Here is a 13,985-nt window from a genome sequence, read left to right on the forward strand (position 1 = left end):
TGATTAATGTTTCGAAATTGAAGTCTAAGTGAGATAATTGAAATCAAGGCAAAAGAAAGCGAAATGTGAAATGCTACTCCTTTAGAACCTTGGTTCTTAATATTGATGCCATTTCTGATGTTTTTCTATAAATAATAGATCACAAAACAGATGTTTGGCACAGAGTTGCGTTTAAAAGTGCATTCTCCAATTTTTAACAATGCCTCCCCCCAAAAAAAAATTTAGTGGAGACTAAGGGCAAGACAGAAAAAAACACAGATGAAGTAACACAAGGGAACTGATTACACAGACACACAGCCATCATCATCATCATGCAACTAGGCTGCATATAAAAAACAATTACATATTTAAAAATGTACCATCACAACAAAATGCAACTGTAAATAACAGCTTGTTCAATAACTACTTCCACATTCATGTCCATAATAGTGCTTTTGTAAATCTAATTACCACTAATTATTTTCAACAAATGATCCTGTCAAACAAATGTTTTCTCTGGCATGTTTATAACCGTAAAAATAGCAACAATAATCATCATGCCACGTATAAAAGCGTAATTTATGCCAGCCACTGTGCTAAACAAGTTACAAGACTGCTAATCCTTAAAACTACCTTGAAAGCAAGATACCTTACATAGATATTTCTCAGACATAAGACATTGATGCTCACATATAAAGAAACTTGTTCCAGCTCACATCCATAGGAAAAAGGTAATGCTTTTCTTCACTATAGTATGTGACCCTCTCATTTTCACAATTTACTCTCCACGAGTGCCTTCCACCCCTTATCTCTCGAATTAATCAACCAAACAGCTATTTCCACCAGGCACTATCCTAGGTTCTGGGAATCCAGAGAGAAATACAATAGACAGGCTTTGCCCTTCGGGAACTCAGTTTAGTAGGGGCAGCCTAGGAAGCCATTCTACCACCAGAGCTGTGGACAGGGCACTGAGAGTGGCAGGGGCACTGACCCCAGAGCAGTAGCAGAGGCAGAAGGCAGGCAGTAGGCAACGGCCAGTCTTCCAAGAAGCACTTGGCTTGACTGAACCTGATAATTAGGAATTAGGCAAGGGAGAAGGCATTCCAGGTACAGGAATTACATGACTATAGGGGAGAAGAAACCTTACAGGAGGTGCATCTATTTCAGTATAGCTAGGTAAGAATGTGACGGAATCCAAGAGACAAAGCTGCCTCAGCCACCTAACTTCACGTTGCTAAACCGACCCTGCTCCCCTGCCCCGCCCCACACTTAGCCTCTGTTCCACAGTCCCCTTCCCAGGCATTGTCACGTATTCTCATTGACAGCTCTGAGCAACCATAACCTTCTAACCCATCGGACAAGCTCTTTCATGGCGGCAGAACTTCCACTATCTCCCAGGAAGCATGAACGCCAGGCATACTTAAGCCAGTTATCACCTGTGCCTTTAAGCTGGGTCATGACGGTTCCTTCCAGACACATGGAAACCTTTCCAGTCTCCAGAAACCTGAGGTTTCTCACAAGTGCTACTCACTCTGTCCCAGGCATATCCTGACTAGAGGGCCCCGTGTCCTGGAAGTACTTGGGAGTGCTAACCCTCTGGCCAGGTGTGAACTGTTGAAAGCTCCTTGACCCTGCTAGTCTTAATCACCACCTAAGACATCCTCTTCCCCAGGCCTGTTGAGCACCATGGAGAAAAAGCACACAAGGGTGTGTAGACTGGTGGCACTGGATAGTCATGATTGCTAACTTCAGCTGGGACTGCCGCAAGGCTCAGCAAAATACCATGAAAAGGAAAAACAGATTCAACATTTTAATAAGGTTTTTGGAAGTAAAGAAAAACGTGACTGTGGACTTACTGTTTACTAGGTTTTGCTGGGTTCCAGAACAGATTCAGAAGGCAGCAAGACCTAGGCATATCCTGAGAAGTTACAGAATTTCAAGGACAAGGAATCCTTAGGAATCCAGGAGAAAATAATTACCTGAGACAAAAGTCACGGTGGTCTCGCACTTCAGCACAGCAGCGGTGATTGCCAGAAGACAGGCCAGTAGCACAGTGTGGTTCTCTAGGTATCCTGTGCATTAGAAACTTCTGGAAACACAGACTGGGGATCCTCATAAAACACAGATTGAGGATCCTCACTCTGCATGCAATCTGATTCAGCAGGTCCTGGGTGAAATACCACTTATTCTCACGTTGGGAGTTCTTGACTTCCACTTTAATGCTGATCAACTGAGATTTAAGAAAATGTGATGCAAGAATAATATACTCTATCAAGTATTCATTTTTGTGTAGGACAGCGCAGCAAGAGCCTCAAATGCACAAGGATTCAAGGAAGACAGAACTCACTAGGACCACACGAAGATGAAATCCATACAACTAAAAACTGGGTCCAAATAAACTCAGGAACAAAGAAGCCACGGTCTCAAAGTGAGTACTGAACTTACTGCAATATAAAACTGAATATAAACAGATGTGTATACAGAAGACAATGCAAATCACATACATCTCAACATAAAGGTATAGGAGCTTCTGCTCCTCGCATTATCCTAGCACCCTCCATTAGCACCACCACCAGAGAACAATGGTTATACTTTTCCTCATGCCTAACTATGACCTGGGCATGGTACTCAAAACTATATGCTAATCATCTCGTTTAATCCTTACAACCAAGACAGGTGACTGTCATTTTCGTTTACAGGTAAGGACATAGGCAGAGACAGGGTATCTTGCCCATGGTCTCCCAGTTGATTGGTCAGAGCCTGAGATACTGGGATATGATTAAGTTGAGTAGGAGTACTGTGTTTGAGGACCCTTTAATACCCTAAAATTTTACCACTCCATGTCTTATCAGTAAGCTGTGTTTTAGAGTCCCTTTGGGGACCTCTACCCCTATCATGAACAGCAACTGTTATGGTGTCCCAACATATGTTGCTAGTCTCAAGGACTTCAGGATAGGCATGGGGAGGGGGAAAGTGGTACAAGATCCTCTAGTTTGACTTCGGACCCTACAGTAATTCTCAAACCTTCATGTGCATGCAATTTACTTGCGTGTGTGTGTGTGGGGGGAATATTGTTACATTGCAGCTTCAGATTCATTAGGTCCTGGGGTGGGACTTGGGATGACTTCTAACAAGTTTCCAGGTGAGGCCTATGGGCTCCAGTTTTGAGTAGCGAAACCCTAAACCACAAACCTCAAAGCAGCCTCCCTCTAGAGCTGAATGGGTTAATACAAGTATAGCTCCTGTAGCTATTAAAAAAGAGGTACTTTGACTCATATACTGTTTATGTGTAACTGCCTTTGGAAACCTGGTAGGGGTGAGGTTTGAGACACAGATTGGCACACATTTCCAACATTTATGAGTTCCTGACTGTAACAGCAAAAATAGGCCTATCACCTTTTAATGAGTGAAAATCGTAACAGAGCTCTTGAGGTGAGAAGAGATGAAGTGCTTAATTTCTCTGGCTTTCCAGGTAAGGAATCAATGGACACTGTTTTAAGTAATAAATGAGGTAAATACATATTATTTAAAATTTTAATAGCATTAGAAGACTGACACAAAACAAGTAATTACACGTGCAACACAGAGAGGGCCGTACTGGGACATATATAGCCAGATGAGCTCACCTAGTCTAAGGGGTCAACAACCCAAACTGTTAGAAACCCCTTGCCATTTAGAAACAGTACCTCAAATTAAGCTGAACCTTTTAAAATTTCCAGTGTTTAGTAGTTTTTGACTTAAAAAAACAGCTTCAACCTAATTCCCTATTACAGCATTCAATTACAATACTTCACCAAGGCAGAGCCTATCTTTTCCTGCTCACCATTGTACTACTGTTGTAGTGGGAAAGGCACTTCCTGGGACATACTAGATTTTCAACAAATAAATATGTGCTGAAAAAGTAACAAAAGAAGACCCACGACTCGAAAAGGTAAAATGTGTAACGATAGAATTTTTTTAAGTCCTATAAAAAAAGAAATGTCTGCTATTCTAGCACGTGGACTAGGAATTTGGCTCCCAGCATTATTAGTATATGTCACTAAATAGTCGGGTAGTTCTGTAACTTTATAATTGGATTTAACCTATGTATCTTGCTCCGTGGCAGAAATATTCTTCCTTGTTTAAACAAAATTTTATTCATATCTTGAACATTTAATGACTAGTAACATAGGCTTAAAACATTAGTGGTTTTCTGCTAACTCCTGCCACATGATTGTCCTTTATTGGTCTAAATTATTTTCTCTCTTGTTCCTGTATGTACATTGAGTAAATATCCAGAGCATTTTCCCCAAGAAATCTCCCTTCCACAAATTCCCAAGTGACTCTTTTCAAAATAACATATTCAGTTAATGCCAGAAAATGGGTGGGTAGCAAGTTTTTTAGATTCTTTGAAAATGCCTATTAACCAGGAGTGTACATCAGAATCAACTGCTGAGTTTGCCCTACTGATTTGTTTACTGCACCACTGTTTATAATAGGAAACAGTGAAAAAGTAAATATACATTATAGGGGGCTAATTAAATTATGGTATACAATACAACCATTAAAAATCAAAATAAAGGTAGCATATAGTATGCTTTATACAAGCAGGCATGATTCTCTAAGGGCCTTATATACGTTAACAATTTTAATCCTCATAACCAATCTATGAGGTAGGTACTATTGCTAGCCCCATTTTACACATGGGAAAGCCAGGACAGTAACTCCTTAGGTCAAACAACTTAAGAGTGGAGCTGGGATTCAACGCAGTCAGGCAGAATTTATGCCCTAAATCTCTATGGTAGACTCCACATCTACAGTAGAGGGGCCTATGTACACTGATGGCACAAAAGGCCCTGACCAGTTCAGCGAAAAAGCTAGTTTCTCAAATCCGTGAATATTACAACCCTGTCTTTTTCTTTACGCATGTACTAAAAATGTTTGGAAGGACACATAGCAAAGCGGTAACTGTGTAACCACAGAAGAACTGGTTGGATATTTGGAAATGGGAATTTTTCAATTTCTTTATGAGCGTGTACTTATGAATATCATCTATGGCACACAAACATTAAAAAAAGGCACACATACCTAGCGCTATCATATTAGCAAGTAGGTTAAGGTAGGGCCAGGCATATTACTTTAAAAAGGGTTTTAAGGGATTCTAAGTCAACATTGTTTTTTTTTTTTTTTTTGCGTTACATGGGCCTCTCACTGTTGTGGCCTCTCCCGTTGCAGAGCACAGGCTCCAGATGCACAGGCTCAACAGCCATGGCTCACGGGCCCAGCTGCTCCGCGGCATGTGGGATCTTCCCAGACCGGGGCACGAACCAGTGTCCCCTGCATCGGCAGGCGGACTCTCAACCACTGCGCCACCAGGGAAGCCCGTCAACATTGTTTTTAAAAAAGTAAAATTTACTTACCTCTAATTTAGTCTTGATTATAGTGAGACTTCACTTATTTCAACACACTTGTCCAACTTCAAACTTAAGTTTATTTCAACCATTTCACTGGAGACATTTAAAAACATACCACACAGCTATAGTTTTATGTCATATTAAACTCGAGTTATCTGATGACTCTGGGCCTTCAGTATGATACTACCCACGCCAGACGTGTAGGTCGCCATTCCTTGTCCTGAGGTATTCTGTTCCTCAGGTACCCAAGTTGGAAAACAGATAATTCACCTGGTCAAGTAGTGTATATAAATTAAGTCAGTAAAAGCTTATGTGGAGAAGGACCTGACAATATGCAGACTTTTCAAAATCCCCTAAATTTGAATGTGTGAGATTCTGGAAGCTGATGTTTTCAAATGTCTGATCTCAGACTGAGTTCAGTGTGACCGGATTTTTAATATAAGAAGAGTTGACTACTTGAGGTATCCATGCAGTGTTTAAATCCCTCCACAGCAGTCCAGGAGCCCTCCGACCTATGATTTTGGTATTTCTGGTAGTGCAGTATCTCTTAAAGCAGCCCAATCTGCCACTGGATTGTATAACTTATTAAGATGGCTTGTTTTTTAATAGAATTGTGGTATATTTTTCTGTGTAGATTACACCCCACTGGTCCTAGTTTTGAAGTGTGAATTGTTTGCACAATTGATCATACAAACCCAACAACCAAGAAACGTTAATAATTGTCTTCTTACTTTACTAAACACTTTGTGTTTAATATATTTTAAATTATAAAGAAATTACAAGGAACTCCTAAAAAAATTTAATACAAAAATATTACAAGTTAGGACAAGTAAGCATTGAGATATATGACATTTGAAGAGAAGAAACATGCAGAAAAAGTAGCATAGGGTTAACATTTCATTGTTGACAGAGCTTTGGTACAGCAGAGAAAAGCACCGTACAACTACTGTCCATAGTGTCTTTTCCTCCGCTGCATTTGCAAGCGTATATACTAGGGAAACAGTAAACTTTAATTTGACCTGCTATGTATTATAATAGGTAAGAAATCTGATCTACTGTAAAGCGTAAGAACTAGGAAATTTCAAATAACCCCTTCTGCACTTGTTTTACCTCAAACTTATACAGCCTATAATCCTTAGTTGTCCAACACTTTTGGAAAAAGTGTAAAATGCAGAACAGTATTAACAATCTATGCCATGCAATAAAAGTTAACCCTTTGAAAATGAAAGGCTGTCAGAAAGTTCTAGTAACTGCAGTAGCTTATCATTTAATAAAACATGACAAGGCTATATGCCCATAAGTAGTTTATACTTAAGGTATAGGGAAATGTAGAAGATCTGGAGAATACAAGTTTTTTAAAAAAACAAAAGAAAACAAAAAAATATGCTCAATGATTCTTTAAAAAAGTCTCTAGGTAACTCTAAAGGAGTTGGGATTAATTAAAACTGGAAGGTGCCTAGTATCTTTCCTCACAGATTATAAGGTTTGTTAGCAACATAAGCCGCTAGCTAAGGAAAAAAAATTTTAAATTATAATAGGTTTCTATGAAGAAAAAAGGGCATTAAGGATGTTGAGCACCCTGTCCTAAAAATCTTCAACGCCATGTACACATTGTTTTGTGCTCAAATGGACTCTAAGCAAATGAATCTGTCTCTGTTTATGTGAAACAATGTCTTCTAAGTACAACATTGATTTCTTAAAATAATTCAAAAGTAATTGTTATTCCTTAGCTGATTAAATGCTCTACTAGTCTTTAATAAAAATAGTAAGTAATCCCTTCATTTAAAAAATCTTATCTCCTATGAGAAGTAATAAAATAGTAAAATTTGTAATTTTATCTATGGGCTTACTTTAAAGTGTCTATCTTGTAAAACAATATATTTATGAAATACAGAGGTTTGGGTTCTGATGGCAGTTGTTACAACTGGTAACACCAGTATGGGAGAATAGACATGCTATATGTTATGAAGGCTAAGTCAGAGCAAAAAAGTTTATTCTACAAAAGAACACTGGAGGAGTAATTGCAATAAAATGTAAACAAGAAATTGTAAACAAGAAATAGCATCCCTCTCCCTTTACTTGACTAGTAAATAGTCTATACAAACTACATAGATATCAAAGGTTTTATATATGTACACAGCCAACATAATATCAAAATATATTTTATTCTGGACCTCTTTCAGATCTGATTCAAATTACAGTTGTCAAAGCAATACAATGCAAAGGGAAACTGCAACAACAACAACAACAAAAAATGTGCCTAGAAAGGAGAAAAGGGTCATTGGGGACAAATCATTGTGATGTGGAACCAAAATACATCATAAGTGTAATTAACATGGTCCAGGACAGCATAGAACATCTATATCAGTCTTCCTTACACAATAATCATGAAAACTGAACAATAAAGTTCTTTAACATGTACAAAAAACTGTCATGGGCTGGTTTACACTTGTACAACAGTTTTAAAGTTAACTGGATAACTAAAGAAATGATGCAGACATTTTAATCCAGTGCTATAAGTAGGCTCACAGAATTAGACCCAAAGGATTTGTAAAAATCAAAATTAGAACGTTATAACTACAATGTCAAAGTCAGGAAAGAAGAAAATTACTTCTGTATTTAGGGATTACAGAGCTACAGAATGCAGTCTGTCTGTTTTTGTTTTTAATGAGATGGAAAAGTACATTAGACTAGATACAACATGCAGAATGTTTTCTTGAACTTATCCAGAAACTCCAAAGAAAACATCATGAAACAGCTTACTAGAAAAAAAATATGCCCTAGTTATTCACCCTGCTTCAACACTGTCAACGTAAAGGCGGAAATAAAGAATGCTATTAATACTTCAGAACTACTGATATAAGACATCAAATTTCTAAATCAGTGTATTAAAAAAGTGAACACTCTCTTTTTTTTTTGCTCTCTCTTCTACATTTAGTTAGAATCACGTTTTTTAAAAAAAACTGATATTGAATGTGACACGTCAGAGCTATTACAGGAAGGAGTTATTCATAACTTCCCTAACTCCCCTTCCGTCCCTGCTGATTCAGAAGAAAACAAACAAACAACAAACAAAAAACCAACCAGGGTCTCTTGTAGATTTGCTGCTATTCCCCAAAATGTTGGCATTTGCTGCCATGCCACAATGTTGGTCCACTGAAATAGGATTTCTGTGGAAACTGTCAATAGTAATTCACCAAATGCAAGTACCGTCCTTAGCATGTGAGAATAAATGTGGGTTCTATAGAAATGTACAATGTGCTTAAGAAAATGAAAACTGTTTGAAAAGAGTAAATAGCACTGCATTTGAGATTTATTTTTTCTACTTATCTAGTAAAACAACATTTTTGCTGACATAAGAATGGTCATTTGTGATTCCTTTAAACAGCAAAAATGCATACTCCTCTTCAGGCCTCTACTCAATAATAGTTTACATTACTCTTAACAAAATCATTCTACATAAACAGATAGCTCCTTAAAAATAGTACTCTCTCATTAAATCTAATTTGACAGAAATAAGTTTAAGGAAAAAAGGAGTGCTTTATAAGTTAAGTGAAAAAGTACAAATCTTTGGCCTTTCTCTTGACATTTTTATATGTCAAAAAGCAAAAAACCTTCATGTAATTCAATCTAATGATTACTTTTTGCACCATAATTTGTTTTTTACACCACAAAAGGAGGCACTTTCAGTATCTGTAAAAGGTGTTTAATCCTAAAACATACTTACCTAGAGAGTAATTAATTAAAACAGAATTCAATACACTCTAAGACCTATTAGGAAATTAAAAGTTAACCACTTCTAAAAGTCACTTGAAAGTCAATGATGGTACCTGATCAATGACAGGAAATTGGGAATGGAACAAATATAAGAACTTAGGGGACTTCCTACATGGAGAAGAAAAAAGATATTCCTTTACGATGTTTAAGAGTGACAGCTGCTCTTTCCTTATTCTATTTTAATCAATGAGTATTCTATTCATTCAAGTTTTCCTTTCTATTTTTCCTTATAAGTTTCTTACAGTAGCCTATACAACAATGATATATAATGAATACCACAGAAAATCTACTGGAATCAGTAGATCTTCAGATAAGTTCTTAGGGAAAAAAAGGAAGGAAAAATAAGCAAGAACCTCAAAAATAGAACTTTACAGGCTGTGAAACTTGGTCTCTTATAATCATGTTACTGTTCAAATTAGAGGCAATCTTATTTATGTCTACTGGAGCAGCATCGTGGCACATCAGCAGGCAATGATGATGGTGAGAACAGCAGCAAAAAGAAATAACTGTATGCTCACAAAGAACCCAAGCCTACAAAATGGATACCTTTCTGATAGTTTATACTTAAAAGACCCAAGACTTCAGGATAATAAAGCTCTGTATTTATAATCTTTTTTATGTCCTATTGTGGCTATTATGCTTAAGTAAAATAGCTAAAGATAAAAAAACAAACAAACAACAACAACAAAAAAAACCCCCAAAAAACAGAGAAGATGACAACGCCATAAACATGTAGCTGTCTATTTTGGCAGCTATACTGCAGAACTTCATGACTATCTTTTAATCAGCTGGGGAAAAAAGTCAATAACTGTATGCAAATGAATAAACTGTCCATATCAAAATACAAAAAGTACTATCAATAATCACCTCTGACTTTCAGATTTAAATTCAGTGCAATTGACAAATGCATCGCTAAAGGAAAATGCAGCTTAAACATACTCAAAACATTTGTGTCTATTCCTGGGAGCACATTTAAAAATTATTGCACAGATTTTTAAAATTTTATTTACTTTTTTAAAACAACAACAGAGGTCAACCATAGGTGTGGACCTCCAGCAATAAAAGCAGGATTTCAAGTGCCAGATACTCAGCGTATTAGGTTTCCTATGTAAGTCACAGGGTAATAGTTCTAAATATCTATAATGTGATCGAAAACCCTAAAAACAGCTGGCACAAAACCATCGTGAATGACTGCCTCTCTGGATGTAAATTTTAAAAAATATTATTACAGTATCATAGTCCCCACTAACAACAACGGGGGTACACATAACAATGTATTGTGAAATTAAGTGTATTTATTCTCTTTACCAATAGCAAATGCTATCCTACCTTAGTAAAACCAAGACTTGCTTCAATCAATGCTGTTTTGTAAAAATAGCAAAACAACAAATGCTGAAAATCAAAGCTGCATTACTTGGGTTAAATCAGTTTCTACTTAAACTTAAAACATAGGTTAAAATTTTAGCAGTAAGAGCTTCAAAATAATTAGTGACAGTGTTATAAATTTGCCAAGCTTGATAATAAATGATATTCCTTAATTAAAATCTTTGAGACATAAATTTGACAACTATTCTCTTCAAAATCGACACTTCTGGATTATTACATTAATCATGACAAACCCTGTTAATCACACATATAAACACAGCCCCATGCTATCATTTGTAGATTCTGTATATTTTAGCTTTTAGTTGCATGAGCACAGGAGGTTTTTGATCTGATACCTATACCTTTAAGAAAATACGTGATATTATAAACAGAGTAAAAGACATGACATAGTAGTGATTACTGAAAAAACAAAACATAGCAGCTTAAATCTATCTATTATTTGAAAAAATGTAGTCACAAGTACCACAAATGCAGAATTAGAGCAGCAGGGAGGTTAGTGCAATTATACCTTTTTAAAAAATTTTGAATCACTGCTATGTGAAAACACCTTGAAGCAAGTCTTTTGTTTTAAAGATTGTTTTTAAACTAAGGTAGCAAACATTTTGCCATGTAATGGCAGTGTTATATGTTGTTATCTTGCTTTGTAAAAAGAAAAATAACGAGAGATTTTTAATACTGGAGTTTGGTTACATTACATATTTAAGCTTCTACACAGAATGATGGACACTTTGAGAAGCTAATCCTTATCCAGAAACATTTTAATCTCTTAAAAAACAAAGCAAAAGAAACAAATAAACAAACAACAAAAAAAACTCAAACCTACTTTGCTCCTTTTCACAATAGTGCACATTTTAACCATAATTTAGTTATGGCTACAAGACATCAGAAGATTTTTTTTTATGCATCTTCTCTATGGTATTAAAAAAAATGTTTGTGCCCTTCTAGTCTTTAATTGGCAGAAATATGTCCCAAAAAAGAAACTATTGCATTTAAGCCACATCACCAAAAAACAAAACAAAAAAACCAAAGAGAAAACAAAACAAAACAAAAAACCCCTCACAACAAAAAAACAAAGCAAAAGCAAAAACAAAAAACAGAGCATAATACCCTTTTACTGATGTGTCTTACAGATTGACATGACCAAAGTCATATAGTTCCATTTAATTTCCAATTCCCCCTTCTACAACATGCACCAATCGAATATATGCTCTGGGAGCCATAAATGTACCAAACATCTATCTCTTCAAAAGAATGCAGTAAAATATTTTTAAGAATTTTTTGTTTAAAAGGTGAAAAAAATATAAACAAGAAACTGATTCACTCCCTTACTTCATGCATCCATAAACTAAACCAAAAACAAAGTTTAAAAGCAAGAACAAACTACTGCTGCAAGTTTTTGTAAGTCCGTTTTCTCTGTACATACAAACTGCTAAACTACTGAAGGGAAAAAAGAATATAATCCATGGTGTCTGCTGATTCAAAGGGGAGAAACAAGGCTGTCATTAGTATCCAAAAACTCGTACATGTATGGGCTGCTTTTATAACGCTTATTTTTTTCTCTCTTCTGTTTTTCATATCCAAAACTTCTAAATGCTATTTTAGGGGCACAGCAGATTAGATTCCAGCACTTGGTGAACAGAATTCACAAGCTGTGACAAAATTCTGTCATCTTCAGGGTGCAATTTTGTTTATATACACTATATGTATATATTTCTCTTAGATTTGGCTGTAGTGGACTGGCCATGGTTCAAGTGGGACTATAGCAGTACTTGGGTCAGGGACAGTCATTTTGGCTATATACACATTCATAGTCGGTCCATGGCTTCCAACTAGTAGCGCTATTTCCGAAGGTCTAATACACAAACCTGTAAGAAATTAAAATAATCAACCAGTGTGTAAAGAATTTCATTGTACATTTTTATACAGTTTGGAATCTATTTCTTAGTTCGAAGTTCACGAAACCGGTAAAACAAAAGTAATTATAGCAATGGGCACCAACAGAAATCAGATAAATTGTCTGAAAGTAGATGGAGTTAACAACCATGGGTTAATACTACAAAGGAAGAACCATGGCTAACATGCTGAAAATTTACTCTCTGTTAATTAAAAAGTAGAGAAAATATACTCAAAATAGACCATTTTCTATCTCTTGGATCTTAATGAAAGATACTACAGATTACATTAAGCTATTGCTTCAGTAAACAGCTAATAGCTGTCCCCTTTCCATCTTCCCTTTGCTTTCAGAACTTTAGAAGCCATAAGTAGTATTTCTGTGAATACATGGCCAACCTCATCCTGAAAGTCTCTTGGTTTCACACATTCCTCAAAGCAGACCCAACTGCCTCTATTTCCCCTTCCCTGGGCCGCCAACACTCTTCTGCAAGGAAGAGAAGGCAAAAATAGGCATTAAAAATTCAAGTCTCTCTCACACTTAATTTCAGTGATGAAGTTTTACACTAAAAATAACTGTCCATTTCTTGATTATGAAGGTACTCTTCTGGCAAAGATAGCCTAAATTCTGTTTACATTATCTGAATGAAATGAACATGAAAAGTATAGAGCCTTCAGTAAAAAAAGTCAATACCCATATCATAAAATTTATTTTTTAAGAAGAACACTCTTGTAGTCACTACCACAACAAGCCACATTTATTCACTATGCTTTCTCTCTTTCTTACACACACACACACACCCTTTGGAAACACTTCATTATATACTTACTGAACCATCTGATGCACTGGCTCCAACCTTGTCTCCTGCTGCATTCCAACAAACTTCAAAAATTCCACCTGTTCCCCTATAGCTGTGAACTAGAGCACCTGTCTAAAATAATGAGAAGTGGAATCTTAAAAAATAATATATTATTATATATGTTCAAATACTGAGGTAAAAATATTATATGGCTTTATTTCTAGCAATCCAATGTAGGATTTAGCTTCAACTTCAAAATAAACAAGTTCTGAAATACCAGAAACGTAAAATGATGATCCTTTTAAACAGACAGCACTAGTCTGCTCTCAACAGATCACACACACACACACACACACACACACACACACACACACACGGCTTCTTAGCTAAGGTATCTTTGGTCTCTTTGACCCTAGAAGTGCCCCTAAGCTAGGAGAACTATCAAAGAAGCTAAAAGAGCATATGTACATTATTATTGAAAGATGTTTTTAAGTTAAAAGAAAACAAAGTACAACCAGGAACACTACCAATTTCATCATCAGTTTAGCCGACTCATAAATGTAACTCAATTATTTTATTCCTTCGGCAATGGAAACCAAAATCATTCAGCTGCCATTCAATAACTGAAACTTAGTACAAAAATGTATTCTCCTAGGAAACCAGTTATTAAACAGGGCAAAGGTCAGAGGTTCTGCTGTGAGAAATGAAAAATAATGAAAAAATATGCTTCTGGTGTTCTGTCCTGACAAACCAGAAAAGT

At 36.2% G+C, this 13,985-nt stretch overlaps 1 protein-coding gene across 4 annotated transcripts in view; it reads right to left on the reverse strand.

Moving 5' to 3' along the window:
* Nucleotides 1–7,518: 7,518 nt before the first annotated feature.
* TBL1XR1 (TBL1X/Y related 1) overlaps nucleotides 7,519–13,985 on the reverse strand; it is a 179,150-nt gene continuing 172,683 nt past the window's right edge. For all 4 annotated transcript variants that reach the window (XM_081235653.1, XM_081235654.1, XM_081235655.1 and 1 more), the window contains 2 exons: nucleotides 13,256–13,357; nucleotides 7,519–12,400 (listed from right to left, as the gene is read on the reverse strand). In XM_081235653.1, coding sequence (XP_081091779.1) covers nucleotides 12,374–12,400; nucleotides 13,256–13,357 — 129 coding nt within the window. In that variant the 3' untranslated portion in view covers nucleotides 7,519–12,373. The remainder of the gene's footprint in view (nucleotides 12,401–13,255; nucleotides 13,358–13,985) is intronic.

This window comes from Mesoplodon bidens, assembly GCF_964165515.1.
Source record: "Mesoplodon bidens genome assembly, chromosome: 5".
Classification (NCBI taxonomy): Eukaryota; Metazoa; Chordata; class Mammalia; order Artiodactyla; family Ziphiidae; genus Mesoplodon; species Mesoplodon bidens.